Below are 24,094 nucleotides of genomic sequence, written 5' to 3' on the forward strand. Positions count from 1 at the left end.
ATGTTCATGGTGCCGTCACTCAAAAAAAGGTTTCTTGTTCGGTCTTACCCGGGAGTCGGAGAGCTGCGAAAAATAAATGGGCTTTTCTCGTATATTAGGAAAGATGGCTAAAGAAAATAAAAAATACGTCAGGGTTTGATCTTGTTGCAACGTTAAACTTGTTTTGGGAAAGTCTGCCAAAAGAGCCCTAACTCCGAATGGAATATGATCTTTATGCCTTACGGAATAAACCCTTTGGAAAACATGTGATTGAAGTATCAAATGTGTAATGCAGCTACAAAATTCATTATTTGTTTTTTATCGTTATATTAAAAAATCACTAAATCTATAGAATTAAATCACATATTATTATAAAAACTAAGTACAAGAAGATGGGTGATATTATTATTTAGAAGTATTAGTTATATACCACCTCAAAAAATTCAACAAAAAACAAACATTGTAAATAAAGTCTAATCTTTTTTAGCCTTCTTTTGTTCTCTGTTTCCTTTTGGAACTCTAGCAAGCCAATATAAAATGATAGTCAAAATGATATTGATGACAATAAATGCCATAAAAATACCGAAATTTCTCCAACGTTGAGAAAAATATGAATTAACAGTAGCCAAATATTGATTTGTAGAATCCATTCTACAGAATGAACAAGCATCTGTAGCATTGACATCAGTTAAATAACCTCCAAAAGTATCAATATATGGTTGCATATAAGCACCACAAGTCTGTCCACTTGGAGGATGGAAATGTAAAAATTCTTCTTTGGCACACAAAACATGAGTATTGGCTAATCCAGTGGATAAAATTGATTGCATTAAATATGTCATTGGATTGCATCTATATAAGAATATCCAAAATCTTGGGAAAAATTCTGGTCCAGCTAAAACACCACAGAAATTGGTACACATGGTGAATAAAAATGTTGATAAGTTACCTGCATTGTCGGGGATTTCATTGAATGATAAACAAAGATGACCCATGGTAGATGTGAATACATAAAATCCAGTGATTAATAACCACATCAAAACACCACGTGAATGAACTTGATCTGTTGGTTCCGCATTCCTATATAATCCAACAGGATAATACCAACAGAAAAATGAGATGGTACCACATGCTATTTGATAGGGAATTTCAGAGGTAATTTGACCAGTAATGAATGCAAACCATGAATAAGTTCTGGATGGCGCTTCTCTAACTTCATAAAGATCTCTTTGTCTAATATATGAAATAAGCATTTGTTGAATTAAAGTAGTAAAAATAATGAAGTAAATGAAAATAGCAAACATTTGATTTTGTAAACCTTGAATCGAATTATTAGCCTTAAAGAATGAAAAACCAACAAAGATAGAGGATGAAATTGCTAAGAATAATTTTGAATAGATATAATTTGGCGATCTCCAAGTTTGTTGAAATGCTCTCCAACTCACAATCAAATATTGTTTGTATAATGTAGCAGCATATTTCAAATGAGCTTCTGGAGATGTATCTCTTGGTAAGTGTACTAATTCAGTTTCCATGGTATCTAATTCGGATTGAATGGAATGATATTCATCTGAATTTCTCCAAACTTCAAAATAATCTTGTTTAGCATGAGAACCTGGAGCAGCTCCAACAACTTGTAACATCCACTCAGCTGGATTAGCTTCGGCTGGACAAGGATCAGCTCCGTACTTCTCGAAGTATTTGATCAATGTGCTACATTCATCACCTAAATCTCCGAAATAAACAGTTCTACCACCTTTTTGTAAGAATAATAACCTATCGAATTCCTTTAATAATAACGCTGATGGTTGATGGATAGTACATAAAATAGCTTGTCCATGATCGGCTAATTTTCTCATCAACTTACAAATAGACCAAGCAGTTTGCGAATCTAAACCAGAAGTTGGTTCATCCAAGAATAATAATAATTTAGGTTTGGAAACTAATTCAACACCAATAGTCAATCTCTTTCTTTGTTCAACGTTCAAACCTTCACCAGGAACACCAACAATAGCATCTGCATAATCAGTCATTTCTAATAAATCAATAATGTATTCAACATAATCATTCTTTTCGGAAATTGGAACGGAAGCTGGTTGTCTCAAGTAAGCTGAAAATCTAAATGCTTCTCTGACTGTTGAGGTTGGTAAATGTAAATCTTGTTGTTGGACGTAACCAATAGATCTTTGGAATGAACTATCTAATGAGTGTCCATTGACCATTCTAACACCATCGGTGATAATACCAGTAGTAACTCTTTCCGATAAACAATTCAATAATGTGGTCTTACCAGCACCAGAAGCACCCATCAAAGCAGTGATTTGTCCTGGCTTGACCCATCCATCAACTTGATTCAAAATGACTCTATCTTCTTTCTTGATCTTAACTTGATAAGTTAAATCTCTCCAGTGGAAAATATCATTTGAGGATGGCAAACTATTATCATTAACTTTGCCTTCTTCTTTAGTTGATTCTAAATGATCTCTGAGTGGAACTTTTTCAGTATTGTTATTTTCAATATCTTTTTGGAGTTGTCTTTGTTGCTTATGCTTCTTCAATGATCCTCTAAGGAATAAAACAATTTCACCCTTTTGCATAGCACCTTTATTGAATTCAGACAAAAATATGTATACGATCAAAAAGAAAATAGCAAAAGATAAAGTAATACCAAAGTTTCTCCATTTATGTGAATTATAATATTGATAACTTTGACTTAAATATTCAGTACCCAGGACATATTCATTACCAGCCACTGATCCAACAATACTACAACTTTGTTCACTAAGTGGAATATTTTCATAACCAGGTCCACTTGGAATAAGTGTTGAACATACAAATTCTTGACCATGGAATTCATTCACCATTAATGATTCAAAGATGTATCCTACTGGGTTGATGTAATGAATCCATTTGGACCATCCTAACATTTTATTAGTTGGAACCACAAATCCAGTATAAATGATCATAGCCAATAAGATAACAGAAGCAGGAGTTAAAGCACCTGCTAATGAATTAGTAACAGAACCAATGGTACGGAAAATATGAGACATGACCAAAGTACATAAGAAACACATCAATAAAAAGTAAAAGAAACGTCCTGCCTCACGTCTGAAATTAATCATGAAGTAGAAGGGAATATTGAAAGCAAGAGCGACAAAAATCTTGGTAGGTAAATCTGTAATGATACTTGCCAAAGCATCAGCTGCAGGACGATAAAGGGCGTATTTCTTATGTTTCTCAACAATAGGTCTGGCTTCGAACAATAACATGATTTCCAAAATGGATGCAAAAGCATTGGATAAAACGGCGAAAAACAATGCAGCTCCACGATAATAGAAGGAAGTTGTATCATGCTTCAAGTTGAAGAAAATTGACGCTAACACCAAACCCATAGCCCCATTACCAAACATAGAGAAGATAGCAATCGACGGATCACCTTTCATACGAAGAATGTTACGACCCATTAAATATCTAACTTGCATGATGAATGAAACAGTGTATGGTGATTTGGGTGAAATGTGATTGGATTGACGGGCAACATGAGATTCATGGTAGATTTGCTTAGTATTTTTAGCTTCCACGTCGATAAAATGTTGATCAATTTCTTTCACTAATACTCTATATTCTGGTGAATTCTTCCAATAAGCTTCAAACTCAACAGCAGTGTTTGGTACTTTATATTCGAATCCAGGTCTAGCAATTCTTTCAGCAGGATTGGTTAATGAAGTTAAGAAATCTGCTGTGGTTTGTCTTTGTGGACATTCCCATCCCATATTAGCGAAATATTCTTTGGCCTTATCACCCTTACCGAAAAAGATTTGATAACCTTCATAGAGAACAACAACATTATCGAATAAATCATATGCATCTTGTGAACATTGATAAATAGCAATTAATGGGGTGGCTTCTAAAATAGTAGCAGATGTCTTCAAAGCTCTGATGAATTCTAATGCAGTAGCGGCATCCAACCCTCTAGTGGCATTATCCCAACATTGTAAATTGGCACCACAAAGAGATACTTCAGCAATTGAGACTCTCTTTCTTTCACCACCAGATACACCTCTAACAAAATCATTACCAACATTGGTGTTTCTAGTGTGTGATAAACCATAGGTGGCCATATATACACTAGACATGTGTTTAGCATATGTTTCTCTGTCAACATCCATTCCTCTATTTTGTGGAGTTCTTAATTTGGATGCGAATTCTAAAGTATCACCAACGGTTAAGTGTGGGAAATGGACATCGGTTTCAGCAGAATATACAACATCACCACGATGATTTTTTTCAACATCTTCTTGTGTTAAACCATCATATGTGATTCTTGATTCTTCACCAATTTGGAATCCATAAGTATTACAAGCAATGGTTTTTAATAAAGTAGAACAACCAGAACCAGGACGACCTAATACGACTGTGACTTCACCAGGTTTCATTATGGCATCCATTGATTTTAAAATATTGAAGTAACGAGAATCATCTTTCTTTTGAGTTGCTCTGAAGCCTTCTACGGATAATTTCCAAATGGCATTACTAACAGTAGATTGATAGTCGGAATCAACAGCCACACCGTAAGCTCTTAAATCACGATAAGCGATACCTAATTTAGATGGTTTATAATAATCTGGGTCTGAATCATATAACTTTCTTAAATTCTTAACCCAATATTTAGCATCGAATGAATCACTATCAGGATTCAATTTTTCATCAGCACTTAATTCATCAATATGATAAGGAGATACACCTGGTATCTGAGACATTTGGGATAAGTATCTGATCAAACCTAAGGAAGATTTATCTTCATTTCCGGCAATATCTGCTGACTCATGGGTTAAACTTCTTGCTAAATTTTGAACATCTCTAGCTGTAGCAGAAGTGAATCCTTGATATTGATTGATGGAATTGTTGGATGAAGAGTTATCTCCATGGTGTTTTGATAAAGATTCCATTTCCAATTCTTCAATTTGAGAATCCTTTCTTAAGGAATCACCAGAAGACATGATTCAAATAGTTATATTAAGCTTATTTTTCTCACTTTTTGGTTGATTCAATTAATGTAGATAAATTTAGAATTTATAGTTGTTGCAAATTTAGAACTTTTTTTCTTAATACAAAAATATGAGAGGCTTGATAAGAGGGTGGGACATATGGATTAATATTTATAACAGCTACCATTAGATAAATACGATTACGAGAAAAGGATTTAGGTGTCGGAGGTAGGTGGATCATATTTTACAGTCTTCCATGCTACAATTTACCATTTGTTGGTGATAACTATCAATGATAAACATCAAAAGGAACATTTTAAAAACCGTTTGGTGCAATTTGGCCTTCCTTTTACTTCATCCTGCCGTACCCATAGTTAATTTTGTTAGTGTTTGGTTATATGCAGGTCGATTCGGAGATTCGGTTTTAAAGACTGGAAAGCGGGATCATAAGTGCAAAAGAATTATCCGATGACCAAACTGTGAACAATATGAATAAGGAATAGTATACATTAGAGCGTACTACTAATGAATATCAATCCAGAATGGATTCCATGCTCTAAGACGGTGATTAAAACGAACTGAGTAATATACTATTAATTGAACTTAATTGATACTTTTACCTACTTCTTGTAAATAATAAGTTGCAAAATGAATCTTGTTGAACCATAAAATGAATCACTACAGATTACATTCCGGATGATGTGATAAAGCTTTAAATGTAACTACTCAACCCGTCTTGTTGGTCTATTTGATTGTCTATTGCGCTACCCTTTTTGTTTGCAGTAATTATTAAGGTCTATTTGTGAATATGTTTACTTTCCGGATAAATTTTTTAATTTTCATCAAAATGATTCAAAGAGTTACCGAGAAATATCTTTTTTTTTTTTTATTTGTAAACAAATCCACAAAATTAGACGCTCAGCCTTTTATTTTTTTTTTGGTTCTGGTTCAATCCGCTGTAAAAAAGCTTTTAGGGCCATAATTGAAGTTTGTTCCGCTATCCGTGCACTCTCTCCATACGATGGAGATAAAAATTTTAAGTTTCTTTCCGTAATCAATTTGTTTTGATTTTCATTTTCTATCATGTTCTATAGAATTCTATTCTAAGTCACTATAGTACATTGCAACCAGGGGGCAACAGGATCGGAAGGAAGGAAGGAATTTACACTGCTTCTCCTCTTAGTTTAGAGTAAGTTGATTCAACCTTTTCAGGTTTGATAATGATTCCTCATTCATTATTTTCGTAATAGCATCTATTGCCTTCAGTTAACGATTTAAGAATCCATACTTTGATAGTCCGTCATCCGATCTCTTAATTTAAATCTCTTCTTCCACTTTATTGCTAATTTTGTATAAATTATAACCAAATAATAAATTTAGAGTTAACATAGATAAATGAGTTATAAAATCTCTCGGAGAGTGACTATCTTACTATAATACATCCTTCTATAATGAGTATAGCCATACTTCATGTTATTTATCCATTACAATGCCTTTATTTGCATTCAAGGTGCCAAATTTAATAAAACCAATCACGTGCAATATCACAACACTCAAATCATGTGACTATTTTTCCATTTTAATTTTTAACTATGGAGATCAAATCTCCTGTATACTAGCGCGTCTCTTTTTATTTGTTGATGTTTACAAAAAATGTATATGCTGTAAATAGTGTGTTTCAAAAGGGTATAGGATTGAATTGGGTTAGATTGGATAAGCGATAGATTCATCAATCATCATATCAGCTACCTGAGATAGTATCACCAAGGATCATCATAAGGTTTCACAGATCAATCGAGTCCAAATGAATGTTTCTAATCATTCTATTGACAGTGAAATACCGCAACTGTCTCTGTTGCAAATACAATCTGAAGCTCTATTAGAGCTGAATCATTTACATCGTTTCATCGATAATTACATATTAAGTTTACTAGAGTCAAGTGAAATCAAACTCAGTAACGAGACCACGTCCGTAAATACCATATTGGCTAGTTTTATCAATAGTCTTAATGAAGATACTTTATTCATTATTATAAAATCTCAACTCAATCAATATTATATCTTTAATGAATTGACTGATTTCGATTCTTTTTATTCTGATAAAACTCAGTGTTCATTGCTTCTATTTATCAAATCTCAAGGCAAATTAAGCTCCAATCATCCCTTATCTCAACAGTTAAACATTTTAACCATTTCATCCACACATAATAAATCTACCAACAATGATACACCAGATGAATCAGACATACCTGATACTGAAGACAATCTGAAAATGGAAATGCTTAATAAACTACGATCTTTGATTAACTTTGGTTTGATTCCATATTTTGATTTATTAACATATAACAATAAAACTTCACAACAAGAGAACAATAACAATGGTGATCATGAATTAGAGAACAAATTCTTGAAAACTAAAAACAAATTTAATGAGTTATCATTATCATTACAACACATTCATCAAAAGATCCAAGTACCAAACTTATTACAAACTATTCATCCAAAAATATATGAAATTTTACAACACCAAGATGAAGATCAAGATGAAGTTGATACAAATTTCTTGAATGAATTGACTACCATCGTTAATAATTGGACAAAACAGATTCAATCAATTACTAAGTTAAGCCATGACCCTTTTGATGATGATTCTATCGTCGATGAAAAGGAATTCTGGGATTCAATGGAATTAACCTCATTATCCATTATTAATCAAATCACAAATTCTCCTGAAATATCAAAGACTATAGAGATTTTAAACAATAATAAGAGATTTCAAGTAACAATCAGTTTCCAAAATGATTCAGGTTTGAATGATAAAGTATCAGTTTCTAAATTATATAATTCGATCCTTAAAGAATTACCAATTTATGAATTAATATCTTGCACCAATGATGATTTAAATAAATTTGAAACAATAATTACTAATCTTTTCAATTATCTTAAATTGAAAGTTAAAAATTTGAATTCATCGATTAAATTAAACAGAATTATAAAGTATATAGAGTTGGTATTGAATGATATCGTTAAAAAGTTGAATTTAATCGTTCTTGAAATGAATTTGACTTCAATTGACTTCAATCGATTCATCAACTTATTCGAAACCAAGATTCTAACTATTTTTGATGTCATTGATAAAAATTTAAAGTTTTTGATTAATTTAATAAGAGAATTATTAAGAAAGAGACAAGAGAAATTCATGATTATTCAGTTTGATAAGACTTCCTTTAATAAATTAATCCAATCCATTGAATCATTCAAAACTTTCAGAATTAATCATCAGAATCTTTTGAACTTATTACTGATAATTCAACAGGAACAAGCAATAGATTCCAGCTTCCATCTTCACTCCCAATTAATCGAGTCTTATAATACATTCATACTATCATCCAACCCATTTGATTTATCTAAACAAGGAGAAATAATATGGTCAATGAACTCAAAGAACTATCTTGAAGTCTATAACAATCTTTACTTAAACATATCCAACATCTTGAATAATCTCTTTAGTCTGTGCCATTCATTTAATCAGTTCTTAATCATTTTCGAAAAATTCAATAATATTGAAATCAATTATTTGATTAATGATGAAATTAAATTAAAGGTATTATCAATAATCAATAATGAGATTGACAACTTAATGGCGTTGAATTTAAATGCTAATTATACGAAATCATTCAACCATTCCCAATCTGACCTTATACGTGGAAGTGAAGCTAATACTTCAATTGTGTCAGAAATTAATTGGAACTTTAGTTTGATTAACAAATTAAATTTTTATTTAATAAAATTGAATGATCTCTTAGGTTCTAACTGGAATAACTATTCAATAGGGGTAAAGATCAATTCAAACATCAATAGTTTATTACAAAAGTTAAACCCCCAATTATTATTTGATAATTGGATAAATCAGGTTTCTAGAACCATGGAAGACTTTGAAGATAGTTGCTTGAATAATTCTACCATATTGAAAATAACTCCTAATGATGAAATTTTGGTCAATTTCGATTTTCAGTTACTTAATTACAATCAGCAAATTAATAAATTAACAAAGTTGAATCATTTCAAAATCCCCATAGAGTTGGTATTGAAATTTAAAAAGATCAATAAGCTATATCCCATTATAATTGATCTTATCGAGGCCATCGAATGTTTCAAACACATCTTTACGGTCGAATTAGTATCAACTGATTATGGTAACAAGTTTGGATTTTTGATCGAGAATGTCAAGGAAAAGATATTAGTCAACTTGAAATCAATCGTCAAAGTCAATTGGAAAGATATTTTGAATGGATTGGATTTATTTTCCATCAAAGATTATAAATTTGATTCTGTCGATAACAATAGTTTGATTGAAGTTAAATCCTTGCATCATTTGAATCAATTCCAATTAGAAATTAGTCATTTATATCAATCCTTGAATGATTTAAACAAATTCAATCAATTCTTACAACAACAGTATTATGAATTAAAAATTTGCCAGTATGAGTTTAAATCGATTCAATCTATTATTGAAACCATTCAATTAAAAATCAATCAAATGTCAATTGATTTGAATAAATCACAATTGAACGAGTTATGCCAGTCAGTCAATTCAGAGCTTGAGTTGATTCTTATTAACAAATGCTATGAACGTTTGGAACCAAGTTTGCCATTATTAGAAGCTCCAGTCGATCACAATCTTGTTTTTGAGGATCAATCATTTATAATCAAACCTGATTTGAGCACAACTAAATCGAACATATTTGATTCTATAAACTCAATTATGTCCGTTATTGAGAACCAGTCTCAGATTTTAACAAGTTTAGAAACTAAACATATGTTTAAAGATATTATAACTAACAAACATAATGAGAAACTCGTCAATCAGATCCATTCAGCCTATTCGAGAGTCGATACCATTATTAATCAATGTCAAGATTACTTTCAAAAATGGAGTCTATTGCAGAATCTTTGGGAATTGAACCTTAATTCTGATGATGATTTACAAAAGATCTTGCCAAGTAATGTCAGTTTTGAAAGCTTAATTGAATCAATTAATTCAGTTGTTAAGTTAAGAGAATTATTTGATAATTCAGAATCAATAATCGTATTCTCCAATTTAATTTCGATTAATTTTCATAACGTTCAATCGAGAGTTATTTTAAAATTTGACACATTTCAAGTTGAATTGATCAAGAAGTTTAGTTCAAGATATCAACAAGAGATTATCAAGGTGCATAATAGTTTGATTAACTGCAAATCACTGCTTGAAATTAAATTAAACTTCTTTACCACTAAAATATCTCAATTGATCTTAGATATCAATAACTACTTGAATTTTAAGATCAATAATTATAAAAAATGGCAATTGAATTTATCAACTTTCAAGCTTGGTCAGACGTTTCTTTTCAAGCATAGATTTAAATTTTCTTCGAGTTGGTTATATGTTGAACAATTGGACAACGATCTTTCCATTATAAATTCTTTACTTTTGAAGAAGGAAAAGCTATTAGAAGATAACTTTGAATTATTAGTACCTAAGATCAAATCAGAAGCGATTAGAATTAATGAATCTATAAAGAGTCTCACCAATGACTGGAATCTGAAACGTCCAATAGCAGCTAACTTGTTGCCCTCTTTGGCATTAGTTGATTTGAATAATTTTCAGACTTCTTGTAATATCTTATCTAATAATGCAGAAGCTTTATCGTTTGTGGCTGATCAATTAAATGTGGCTACAGTTAAGGTTGAATCTTTGTTTGAGATTTCTCATGATATTAAACAATTGAAGTCAGTTTGGTTATCGATTAACACATTATGGGAAGAACTTGAATCAATAAAGGCAACAACTTGGAAGAATGTAGAACCTCCCACGGTACGTCACAAATTGGCTGATCTTTTGAATAATTCACGATTGTTGCCATCAGACGTTAGACAATATTCTGCATTCGAAGAAATTCAGAATCAAATCACTCTTCATTTACAGACATTTTCATTAATTACAGATTTAAGTGGTGAGTCAATGAAACAAAGACATTGGTTGTCTTTGATCAATCAATTGGGCTTATCAGCCGCTAACATTAATGTTGAAAGCTTTACTATTGGTGACGTTTGGAATTTTAATTTTTCATTAAATTTCAATGTGATTACCGCTATAGTAACACAAGCTAATAATGAACAAATTATTGAAAGCAAATTATCCAGCATTCAGAGTGAGTGGATAAATATTCGATATGAATTATTTAATTATGGTGACAAAATAAAGTTGTTAAAGAATTGGGACAAACTCTTTGATCAATGCAATAATGATATTAATTCGTTATCCAGTATGAAGAATTCTCCTTATTATACTAATTTTGAGCTGGAAATTACCGCTTTAGAAGATAAATTGATCAGTTTATTTTCTTTATTGGATGTCTGGATCGAAGTTCAACGTCAATGGGTTTACCTCGATGGTGTCTTTGGTAATGGAAATAGTGATATCAATACACTTTTACCCATTGAATCAAATCGATTCACTAACATTACTTATGAGTATTTCACTTTATTAAAGAGAATTTATAAGAATTCGTTGATTATTGAAGTTTTATCCATTACTGATATTAGCAAAATCTTCATTAACTTTTCTGTGAATTTGAATAAATTACGAAAATCATTATCTGATTACCTTGAAAAGCAAAGAGAATTATTTCCACGATTTTACTTTGTGGGGAATGAAGATTTACTAGATATAATTGGAGGCTCCAATGAAATATCTCGAGTAAACAGGCATCTATCGAAAATGTTTTCTGGTGTTTCATCAGTGGAGTATGATGCAGTAAGTTCTTCAATAACAGCAATCTGGAGTGAGCAAAATGAATGTGTTCAATTATTTAATAGTGTATCTATCAAGCTTAAAAAGCTTCACGAATGGCTTCACGACTTAGACCAGGAGATAAAATTAACTTTGTCCTTATTGGTTAAGCAGGCAATCGGTGAATCCAAAGTCATCATTGACAATGCAACCGATGGAGCAGCTTTGAATTCATTCATTGACAAATTCCCGGCTCAAGTTTTAACAGTTGCATCCCAAATTAATTTTACTACTATGTTGGATGAGAATTTATCAAGCAAGCAGTTCCAAAAGCTCTCAGCATCGTACGATTTGTTCATTAAGCAATTAATCAAAATGATATGTTCCAACATTGTGCCGCTCCAACGAAAGAAAATTGAATACTTGGTAATCGAAATCATCCACCACAGAGATATTTGTGTTGATTTGTCGAATTCAAGGACCAATTCAGAAATTGAGTTTACCAAAAGTATTCAACAATGCTTTTACTACGATGAGAATCACAGAGATGCAAGAAAAGCGCTTGTGGTCAAACAAGCTGATGGCGAGTTCACTTATGGTTTTGAATACTTAGGAATTCCAGAAAAGCTTGCTTATACTCCCTTAATAGAAAAATGCTTCTTAACTATGAGTTTGGCTTTAAAACAAAAACTTGGAGGTTCACCATTTGGTCCTGCTGGTACTGGTAAAACTGAATCCATCAAGGCTTTAGGATGCAATCTCGGTAAAATGGTCATTGTATTTTGTTGTGACGAAACTTTTGATTTCCAATCAATTGGTAGAATTTTTCTAGGGCTCTCAAAAATTGGATGTTGGGGTTGTTTCGATGAATTCAATAGATTGGACGAAAGAGTTCTTTCTTCAATTTCGTCTCAAATCGAAGCAATCGAGAGAGGATTAAAAGACAACAAAGCTAAGGTTGATATAGCAGGCCATCTCACTAATGTGCATAGTGAAGTTGGTATATTTGTCACCATGAACCCTGGTTACGCTGGTAGATCCGAATTGCCGGAGAATTTGAAGAAGCAATTTAGAAGTATTTCAATGGTAGAACCCGATAGAGAAAATATTGTGGAAGTTTTGTTAACCGCCCAAGCATTTTTACATGCTGGAGATATTTCAAAAATCATCGTTCCATTCTTTTTGGAATTAAGTAATGCTACTTCGTCACAGCAACATTATGATTTTGGATTAAGGGCCTTAAAAGCAACTCTTGTTAGATGTGGAGCAAAGAGGCGAGTTTTTAATAATGTAAGCTTAGACTCAAAAGATTTAGAGTTATCTTTACTATTTCAAAGTGTCAAAGAGACAATAGCTCCCAAGTTGATAAAGGAAGATTTGAACATATTAGATACTCTTGAAAAGAAATTTTTCCCTGATGTTGTCTACAATAATTTAGATCTGAAAAGCCTTACAAGCAAAATAAGAGAGTATTACACATATAGAGGTTTATCCTTCGATGACAATTGGATAACAAAAACTTTACAGGTATTCCAAATACAGAGCTCTCATCATGGTATCATGTTAGTTGGTGACTCTGGAACTGGTAAATCAACAGTTTGGAGACTGGTTTTACTGGCTATAGCAATGAAAGAAAACACAGAATCGTTAAGCTACATTATAGATAGTAAAGTCTTATCAAAGGACCAGTTATACGGGTTTTTAGATCCAGTGACTAGAGAATGGACGGATGGATTGTTTACTGAGATACTCCGTAAAATCCGAGACAACTTAAAGGGAGAGTTATCCAAAAAGGTATGGATCGTATTCGATGGTGATATTGATCCGGAATGGGCTGAAAATTTAAATAGTGTTCTTGATGATAACAAGATTCTCACATTATCTAACGGTGAAAGATTAGCTATCCCTCCAAATGTGAGATTGCTATTTGAGGTTGATAACATCAAACACGCTACTCCAGCAACCATCTCTAGATGTGGTATTGTTTGGTTTGATAAGTCATTAGTCTCGCTTGACAGTTTGTTCCAAAAACTAGTATTTAGTTTATCCCACCAGCCATTAGATTTTGAAGAGGAAGTAACCGACCGAGTCGAGGTCCTTCAGATGCAAAAGGAGTTTGTGGATGGCTGTGCGAGTATTCTCAATTCACAACAGCTTAATTTATTGATTAAAGAGGCAGAGAAACTCGAACATATTATGGATTTTACAATATTCCGAGCTTTTGAATCTTTTACTACCTTGCTAAAGTCATACTGTCGCAAATATGTACTATTCCTAATTAAACGTACACAAAATAGCACGGATGCAGTAAATATTCAGAGATATATTGGAAAATGCTTACTACTTTCCGTAGTGTGGGCATTTGCAGGTGACTGTAATCCTCTGGACAGGGAAAAATTCTCCATATTTGCTGCAAACATTGAAGGAGTTTCTTTCCTCGATTCAGTTAAGGGAACTATTTTTGAATTGGATGTAACTTTACCAGATGGGGATTGGAGAAATTGGAATACCCAAGTTCAAGCAATTGAACTAGAACCTCAACATGTCATGAGTCCTTCAACTATTATACCAACCCAAGATACTGTGATACATGAAAATCTAATATACTCAGTCATCAATGAACATGGTCCTTTGTTGCTTTGTGGTCCTCCCGGATCAGGAAAGACTATGTCGCTTTTAGAAGCTTTGAGAAAGTCGCCTAAACTTGAATTGCTTTCTTTAAACTTTTCAAAGGAGATGAGTCCACAATCTTTACTACAATCCATGGAACAAATATGTACATATAAACAGACTGCCAATGGTATCCAGATTTCTCCAGAGAATAAGGGTAAATGGTTAGTAGTATTCTGTGATGAGATTAATCTACCAGCTAATGACCATTATGGTACTCAAAAGGTGATTTCTTTTATGAGACAGATGATAGAACATGGTGGTTTTTGGAGGCCAAAAGATCGACAATGGGTTAGTATATTGAATATTCAATTTGTGGGAGCTTGTAACTCTCCAAAAGATCCAGGACGTAACCCACTCTCAAACAGGTTCATTAGACATTCAACCCTAATTATGGTTGATTATCCTGGAAAAACATCATTGCAACAAATTTATTCTACATTCAATCTTGCGATTTTGAAGTTTGCTCCTGATTTGAGGGGATTTGCTAAATCATTAACTGAAGCCATGATCGAAGTCTATCTTCAAACAAAAGTAAAATTAGGCTTTGCTTTACATAGTCATTATATTTATTCCCCTCGTGAGTTGACTAGATGGACAAGAGGTATGTTAGAGGCTCTAAAATCTCACAATTATACAACATTATCTGCTTTAACTAGGCTCTGGTACCACGAAGGATTAAGGTTATTTTATGATAGATTGGTAGGCGAAGAGGAGAAGCAATGGACAAAAGAATTGTTTGAGCAAGTTATAGATAGTTATTTCCCAAACTTGGACAAACAAATAACATTAAAATCGCCAATATTATATTCCAATTGGCTAACTCTGGAGTACGAACCAGTTATAGAAAGTGATCTAAGAGTGTTTATTATCGAGAAGCTAAGAATTTTCAAAGAGGAGATATGTGAAGTAGATTTGGTATTACATGAAGACCTCCTTGATCATTGTTTAAGAATTGATCGTGTTTTGAGACAACCGCAAGGACATATGATATTAGTTGGTCCAAGTGCTAGTGGGAAGTCAACCTTGACGAAATTTGTTGCTTGGATGAATGGTTTAAAGTTAATCACCTTAAATGTTAACCGAAACTATCAGTTGGCAGACTTTGATTTCACTTTGAGAAATGTTTTGACTAAATGTGCCCGTGGTGAAAAGATATGCTTTATAATAGACGAGTCTAACATTTTAGAGACATCTTTTGTCGAAAGAATGAATACTTTGTTGGCCAATGCCGAAATTCCTGGTTTGTTTGAGGGAGAAGATTATACAGCATTGATGAATTTATGTTTAGAGCAATCACACTCTCAAGGGTTATTGTTGGACTCTAAGGATGAGTTGTATCGTTGGTTTACAGAACAGATTTCTGAAAATTTACATGTCGTATTCAATATAAGTGACACAACAGATGGTTTATCTCCAGCAATTATATCTTCACCAGCACTTTTCAATAGATGTGTACTCAGTTGGATGGGTGACTGGCTGGATATGACATTGATGACATTAGGAACGAAAATGATAGAGCAAGTGCCACTCGATGTTTCTAACTACGCTGTTCCTCAAGGATATAATCCATATCTAACTGTTGAAATCTCTGGGTTCAGAGAAGTAATAATTGATGTTTTGGTTTTCATTCATCGTGTCAGCATAGAACATTCAGTTACTTTAGTTTACAAGAAAACGCCTAGTGATTTCATGAGTTTAGTAAAACAGTTCATAAGCTTGTTCGAAGAAAAACAGTCAAGTTTAGAGGATATACAGCGCCATACTACCACAGGTTTAGATAAATTAAAAGAGGCAGTACTTGTTGTTAATACCTTGAAAGCAGAACTTTCTGAGAAGCAAACGTATTTGGCAGCTAAAGATAAACAGGCAAAGGTAGTTTTAAACAAGATGTTAACTGAGCAAAATGAAGCTGAAAGAAAACATGAATTTTCAGTTGTCACACAGGAAGAATTGTCTAAACAGGAGGTTGAAATAAGAAACAGAAAAGAGGTTGTGTTGCGAGATTTAGAATTAGCAGAGCCTGCAGTTTTAGAAGCGCAAAGAGGAGTTCAAAATATCAAAAAGCAACATTTGACGGAAATTAGAAGTATGTCTAGTCCACCAGATGGTGTTAAGTTGACCATGGAATCTGTCTGCATATTGTTAGGTTACGAAGTGTCAACTTGGAGGGATGTTCAATTAGTGATTAGAAGAGATGATTTTATTCCTAATATCGTGAATTTTGATAACGAACAACATTTGACCTCCGACTTAAGAGCACATATGCAAAAAGCTTATTTATCAAGAAAAGACTTCAACTATGAGGCAGTTCATAGAGCAAGTAAAGCATGTGGTCCGTTACTTCAATGGGTTATTGCTCAGTTAGTATATTCAGAAATTTTGGAAAAAGTAGGTCCTTTAAGAAACGAAGTTAGAGAATTAGAATCTAGAACCAAGCAAACCAGAATTCAGTTAATAGCAATTGATCAAATGATTCAAGAATTGGAAGACGGTATTGAAAAATACAAAGAGGATTATAGTTCTTTAATTAGAGAATCGGAAAATATCAAACTTGAAATGAAAACAGTTGAAAAGAAAATCGAAAGGAGTCTTAAGCTTATCAAAAATTTAACAGGAGAAAGAGAAAGATGGAAATCAAGCATTCTAAGATTCAGCGAATCTAGAGAAAAACTTGTAGGTGATTCTGTTTTAGCGGCTGCTTTTGTAGTATATGCTGGTCTTTATGATGAAAAGGGAAGGGAAAAATTAATGCATTTGTGGCAAACCAAGCTTGATAGTTGTGGTGTTATATATGATCAGGTATTCTCCGTATTTTCTTATTTTTGGAATTCTCGTGATAAGTCGAAGTTGATCCAATTAAACAAAGATGATTTACATAATGAGAATTTTACAATATTGAAAGTAGCGGATATCCCATTACTTATAGATCCAACCTCGAGTATTCTTGATTCAATTAAGTCAGTTTATTCCCCTAAGACAGTGATAATTACAAGTTTCTTAAATGAAGGCTACCTCAAACAACTTGAAAATGCTTTAAGATTCGGCGGAGTTATTATTTTACAAGATGCTGAATACTATGATCCTGCTATTGATTCTATTCTCAGAAAAGATATTGAGAGAAATGGTAGTCGTCTGGTTGTGAAGTTGGGTAAGAATGTGATTGATTACTCGCCAGAATTCAAATTACTCCTACATACTAAAGATGCTGGTGTTAAAATGTTACCTTTTGTTTCTGCAAGGACGACTGTGGTTAACTTTACAGTAACTAGTGGAAGTCTTGAAAATAGATTGTTGAATTTGACATTACAACAAATTAAACCAGAAGTTGAAAAGAAGAGAGTTGAAATTGTTAGATTACAAGGTGAATATCATACCAGGTTACATAATTTGGAGGAAGATTTATTGCTGTCGTTGAATAGTGCTAGCGGAAATTTACTTGACAATGATGATGTTGTCGATAAATTAGAATTCATTAAACAGGATGCATCTGATATCGATGAGAAATTGAATGAGACTGGAAAAGTAGTTGAATTGATTGAAACTAGTAGAATAGAGTATTCTGAATTAGCAAAGCATTCAGCATACTTATTCCATCTTGTTGAGGAATTGAATGGTTTGCATAAACTCTATAAGTTTTCCTTATTAGGATTCATCTCAATATTCAATAATTTATTATTCACAACAGGAAACAAGTTCTCACCTTCAGAATTTGTTAATCAGATATATGTTGAAATTTTCGCCGCCATATCCACATCATTAAAGTCTAACGATAAGATAGCGTTTGCTCTTGGATTGGTACTGGCTTTCAATAAGCTTCTGATTGATGAATCATTTGAAAGGGCGATTTCCTATATCACCAATGCAGTCATAACAGAAAGTAAAGAACAATTAGAGATTGCAATTGATTCATTAGATACAGTAGATGGTAAAACTGTTGAAATACTTTCTCCGTTGGTGAAGAGTTTAGAATCAAGTGAAAAAGGACTTGGATATATCCAAGGGATTACCCTGTTGAGTAAGAATTTATTTTCAGGTAAAGGTGACTACACTTCAAAATATGAACTTAAATATTGGACTCAGAATTTAGTTGATAATAGGTATCCAATTTTATTATTATCACCTGAAGGATTTGAAGGTTCATTTAAAGTACAAGATTTAGCAGATGAAGCAAAGAAGGAATTGAGAGTAATTTCAATGGGATCGAAAGAGAGTCAAGAACTAGCCGATCTAGCTATTCTGACGGGAATTAAAAATGGTGATTGGGTAGTTATTCAGAATGTTCAAATGTCACCAGAATGGTTAAATCATTTGGAACAGAGATTAGAAGGTAAACTGAATTGTCATTCTAACTTTGTATTATTTTTAACCGCCAATTATAATGCCAATATTCCCGTGGGATTAGTTTCAAAATCAAAGATTATCTCGATTGAAAATAAGCCTACTTTCAAGACTATTTTATTTGAAACCTTTAGTTCTATAAATGTTGAGAATGAGAGTAATGAGTTCAAGCATTTATTCTTTTTAACTTGTTGGTTACATTCATTGATTGTGTTAAGGTTGAATTACGCTCCTATGTCATTCAACAAGCAATATGATATTAATGATAGTGATTTTAAATCAGCCGTGTCAGTTTTAAGAAGTATTTCACTTCAAAGAATCCCATGGCAAAAATTGAGTTATATTATAGGAGAAATTACTTATTGTGGTAAAGTTGATATTGAAAGCGATAGAGTATATATTATTGAACGTTCATCATACTTATTTAGAGAAGAATCTACCAATGCTCAATTTAATCTTATTCATAATCAATCCGATAAGTTAATCATTCCTAAATCTAATTATATGGATTGGATTATTCAATTACCTAATGAAACACCACTCTTATGGGTTGATATTGATGAAAAGATTGATTTATCATACAAGAACAAACAAGGAAAATCAGTGGCTGAAAAGTTTATAAGATTAATTAGAAAATAGTTAGAATAAAGTTTTACAGATTACAATAAAATTTAAAATAATTGGTATAGTACAAAATGCCTAAGCAACAATGTGTATTAGGGATAGGTTTGTGTATGAATTATATATATGAAATTTTATTTTAAATTAAATAATTTATTCGTCATCTTCTAAAGTTTGAGCAGCAATACGATCTAAATCTCTTTGACCATTTTCAGAGATTCTTCTACCACCTTTTGGAGAGATTTCTAAAACACCAATCTTTTGTAAAGATTGAACAACTTTTCTGTTGATAGAACCAGAAGCATCAGCGTGTCTGTGAGGTCTGAAACCTCTGTTAATGGCACCACCGTATAATTTGTTTAAAGCACCAACACCAACTTGTTTTCTTAAGTAGATGTGTCTGGCAACAGAAGCGGCTCTTTTGTAAAACCAAGTTTCAGCTTCTTGAGGTGGTAATTCATTACCAGCAGAAGTCTTAACAAGATCAACGTAACCTGGGACTTCTAATTTACCTTGTCTTTGTAAAAATTGAGCGTAAGCATTGATAAAATCTTGAGCTGGAACGTCTCTAAATTAAAAAAATAAATGTTAGTAAATTAAGTTTATATATATAAATAAAGTGAATCTTTGGTTATAGTAGGTAATCTAGTATTAATAAATGGTTTGAAAACTGTTTGTAAATGAATAAAACACACTTACCCCTTGAATTATAGAACTCATCGATGAAAGAAAGTTTACAAATACAAGTTGTAGTAGTAGTGATTTGATGACTATTGAACTTAATACTCCACTTGGACAAGTGAAACATTCCATTATCACCAATGGAGTTCATTCCATGGTAGTTGATAACACTGGATTATACAATCATTGATTTGATTTGATTTGATTTGATTTAATTTGGTTGAAATATGGCAAGAGTAACAATCCCAACATTGAAATACTCTCACTATCCACCACGACAGTTTTCATTCATTCATTCATACAATAGTTTGATCCCCTCTATATTCACTCTCGACATTAAAAGACTTACCTAACGGAAACACCTGGCATTTTGTCTTTGTTTTATTAGTTGTTAAAGGTAAAGATTTAAAAGAGGATTGATGATATCTTCAAAATTGTTTTTTGTATATTGAAATTTTTTTTGTGAGCAAAAGGAAACTGAAAAAAAAAGAGTGTCTGAGAGTGTATATAAAACAGCTTCCCAATTAGGCATGTGAGGCTCAACGTGAAAACAGTCACTCGATCACGTGTAGATGATTTGGCGTGTAGTGTGGTTGCAAAAAAAGACTATTAATTAATTAACTATGTAAAACTTCTAATTATTACTACTACTTCTGATTGTAATACCCTTATCTGCTTTCGTAGAGTAATGTTCCATTTCAGATAATGAACTTTCGACACTCCAGAATGCCCGACTTGTACTATACTCATTATGATGGGATTCATTATTTATATCATTGGGTTGTAATTTAGCTTGTAAGATGGTAGGGAATTCATTAACAGGGGATGGAGGATAACCAAAGAATTCTTCGAATGAATATTCCATATATTTAACATCAAATATTTCTTTATCTCTATACTTTCCTGAATTGGTTGATATCTTATCCCCAATTAAGGCAGAAGCTAATGATTGTTGCCATACTTTACTGGGATTTTCATTATTCTTAAGTATACAATCACGATAAAATGTTCGTTTGAGATGTCCATCAGTTAATGACCAACATGGCATGATTGATACTCGTTCGATTTGTTTCTGATAGATTTGGGTTTGAAATGATACCACACTTAAAATCAAATTAATCGCATTATCTCGACTTTTATTATGAGATTCATTGAATTGAAAATGTAATTCATTAAACCCTCCGGATCTTATGATATCAGATAAGAGTTTAATAGCATTAGTATTTAACATTGGGATTGTGGTTGAATGATCTATTATGGTGAAACATCGACTTGGTCCTGATATCACAGGACTATTTAATGTCTTTAAATTATCAACAAATAATGTATCATCACTAATGGCATTTAATATCTTTAAATCAGTACCAATGAATCTTAACTTTTCAAACTTTTTAATGATTTTGAAAAAGTTTAAACTATTATAAATCAGATTGGAAAGTATTCGAGATGAATCAACATATACATTTCTTCGAAGTTTACGGAAATTAATACTTTCCAATTCGACACAATTATCAGCCATGATTTCTAACAAATTCAACGTTTCATCATAGTTTAATACTTCTTTCGTATCAGTAAATAAGTTGAATTCAATTAGATTAGGAAAATCAGTTTCAAATTTAGTATGGAGTTTCTTCATGGTATCTTCCCATCCATTATATAAAAATATTAAGATCACATCAAGTCTTTTTATGGATGACGGTATATGTTCAACATTACTTAATATATCGCCTCTGATCGAAAGATTAGTCAATTTATTGATTGATAAGAACGAGAACTTGGACGTACTAAAGAATCCTGAATCAAAGATCTTTAATGATGTCACATTAGGAAATAATTGTAAATCAGATCCACTAAGAATAGTTGAATCACTTTCTAAATAAGTAATAAAGTTATTCATACTAAATTGTCTTTGATATCTGCTTTGATGTTTGCCATCACCAATAACCCCCTGTTTAAAACTAGTTCGAGCTAAATCAGATACTAAACAAGTATCAAAATTATTACCTAATAACTCCTTCATAAATTCTCGTTGATATTTCTTCTTATCGGAGAATAACTCACTTTGACCCCAATGACTACCTAGTATCACGTCGATATTGTTTAATCTTATCAAGCTTAAGTTAGTGAATATGAAAGGAGCCAATAATTGTCTTAGCCTTATACAAGTTGATGATAATGCAATTAATTCAAGATAATGACCCACACATCTAACTCTATTTAATTTATAGATGAATTCAGGATATATAAGATCTTTCTGAACAAATCCACTTCGATGAAAGATATTGACATTACCCCTGGTTAACCAATATATCACATTCTCGATGATTTCTAATGGCAAATCAATTAACAGATTATAATCATGATGATGATTTACCCCAGTTTCTCGGAATTGGGTATGACCCGAGATTTGAGACTTCACAACATCCATGATTATTAGTTATTATCTCTCTCCCACCAACGATATATGGTAAAGATCAATACAGATTGTGTAATACAGATTATTGATGTGGTTAAAAAGGTGTGGAGCAATCTGTATGACCTTCCCTTTCAGAGATAAGATAAAAAAACCTGGCGTTATATACAGGAACATATATCCAACAATGGATTCATAAACAGGCATTTAAGGACAGATCTCGTTATCAATTAATAAACTACAATTACAATTGAAGGTGGGTTTAATATTACCTCTTTTGGAAAACCTATATTATTTATTATACATTAAATACAAATTAAAGAGATCGTATAAACTATGAGTGGAAATGAAGGGGAATAGCAAAGCCAAGAACTAATTTAATTAAATTAATTAGCTTAAACTTTGAAACCTCTAGAGTTTCTCTTACCTCTAGCTCTTTCGAATTTTCTACCTTTAGATAAGATTCTTGGAGCCTTATTTTTGTGAGGACCCATACCGAAATGTCTAACGGCTTCTCTGGCGTTTCTTGGACCTCTAACAATTAAAGTGTTTTGACCTTTTGGAGCTCTTAAAGCTAATTGATCTAAAGTGATAACTTCACCACCAGCTTTTAAGATGGTAGCTTTAGCACCGGCGGTGAATCTTAAAGCAGCAACGGTAGCTTTTGGGAATTCTAATAATCTGTTATCATCAGTAACGGTACCAACAACAACAATGGTTTTTTCAGCAGCACCCTTTTGACGTAAAGCTCTAGCAATTCTAGAAACTGAAACAGGTGGTCTGTTAATCTTAGATAAGAATAAAGATTTTAAAATAATCTTGTTGAATGGAGCATCAGTACGACCTATAAAATTAAGTTAGTATTTTATTCAAAAAATCTCTGCTCAGAAGACGCACAATAAACACAAGTTCATTCAATTAATAAATCAAATGGAGGAGTCATGTACTCGCAGAAATTAACCGGACTAGGATATCATAATAGCCATACTTTCAAATGTCGAATCACCGACTATCAAGTAGGCTCTGTTTCTAAATAGAAAGAAATTCCGAGAATGAAATGAACGTATTGGTTAACAAAGTGACGATTACATTAATCAAAAGACAGACTAGTTAAAGTCGGATACATTTCCCACAATCCTTAAGCTTTTCGTTAGTGTGTTTACTAACTGGTAAGGATAGATATAGTAGAAAATGGTACTTTTTGAAAAATTTGTATTGTCAATCTGTAAACTATATTACATCCAATTAATCAAACTCAAGGAACTGAAATCCATAGGATAAGGAACTATTATGGGGCACGGGGCAAACTGGTAATCTGATTAAACACCTCCAAGTAATATTACTACTAAATGGAATTGTGATTTATCATTACATCTTCTTTTGGGGGGTTGAAATGATGATGGATTGTTATTACATACGAGCTAAGAAGGAGTATAATTTGACTAATAATTTTAAGTAGACATTGTCAGACTTTGGAGCTTCTCTGTGACCAGATCTGGCGTGTTGTTTGGTGGTGTGATCTCTACCCATGTTGACTTGATATGATTGATACTGATTTAAAAACAGAAAAGGAAAAGGATAATTGAAAAATTTAATTTGATGATACTTCAATTTAAAATTTTTTGT

General features: G+C 32.4%; 5 protein-coding genes across 5 annotated transcripts; 1 reads left to right on the forward strand and 4 right to left on the reverse strand. All coding sequences in view use genetic code 12, as the record gives it.

The window, feature by feature from the left end:
• Window positions 1-452: 452 nt before the first annotated feature.
• Window positions 453-4,979, reverse strand: DFJ63DRAFT_314346 (pleiotropic drug resistance family ABC transporter; the record flags this gene model as incomplete). The annotated part of the gene is made up of 1 exon (XM_064906343.1): window positions 453-4,979. One exon carries the CDS (start codon window positions 4,977-4,979, stop codon window positions 453-455), a length of 4,527 nt encoding a protein of 1,508 aa, XP_064761071.1.
• Window positions 4,980-6,771: 1,792 nt separating this feature from the next.
• On the forward strand, window positions 6,772-19,392 carry DYN1 (dynein heavy chain; the record flags this gene model as incomplete). Its single annotated transcript, XM_064905156.1, has 1 exon — window positions 6,772-19,392. One exon carries the CDS (start codon window positions 6,772-6,774, stop codon window positions 19,390-19,392), a length of 12,621 nt encoding a protein of 4,206 aa, XP_064761072.1.
• A 56-nt stretch (window positions 19,393-19,448) lies between these two features.
• RPS19A (40S ribosomal protein eS19) lies at window positions 19,449-20,475 on the reverse strand. Its single transcript, XM_064907132.1, has 2 exons — window positions 20,405-20,475; window positions 19,449-19,942 (listed from the first exon to the last, which is right to left on the reverse strand). Exons 1-2 carry the CDS (start codon window positions 20,422-20,424, stop codon window positions 19,528-19,530), a joined length of 435 nt encoding a protein of 144 aa, XP_064761073.1. The 5' UTR covers window positions 20,425-20,475; the 3' UTR covers window positions 19,449-19,527.
• A 1-nt stretch (window position 20,476) lies between these two features.
• Window positions 20,477-22,738, reverse strand: DFJ63DRAFT_330732 (uncharacterized protein). Its single transcript, XM_064907650.1, has one exon. The coding sequence runs from the start codon at window positions 22,481-22,483 to the stop codon at window positions 20,690-20,692; it is 1,794 nt and encodes a 597-aa protein (XP_064761074.1). The 5' UTR covers window positions 22,484-22,738; the 3' UTR covers window positions 20,477-20,689.
• Window positions 22,739-24,079, reverse strand: RPL18 (60S ribosomal protein eL18). The gene is made up of 2 exons (XM_064907133.1): window positions 23,887-24,079; window positions 22,739-23,312 (listed from the first exon to the last, which is right to left on the reverse strand). Exons 1-2 carry the CDS (start codon window positions 23,996-23,998, stop codon window positions 22,864-22,866), a joined length of 561 nt encoding a protein of 186 aa, XP_064761075.1. The 5' UTR covers window positions 23,999-24,079; the 3' UTR covers window positions 22,739-22,863.
• Window positions 24,080-24,094: the final 15 nt, after the last annotated feature.

This window comes from Scheffersomyces coipomensis (assembly GCF_036884675.1).
Source record: "Scheffersomyces coipomensis strain NRRL Y-17651 chromosome Unknown DFJ63scaffold_5, whole genome shotgun sequence".
Lineage (NCBI taxonomy): Eukaryota > Fungi > Ascomycota > Pichiomycetes > Serinales > Debaryomycetaceae > Scheffersomyces > Scheffersomyces coipomensis.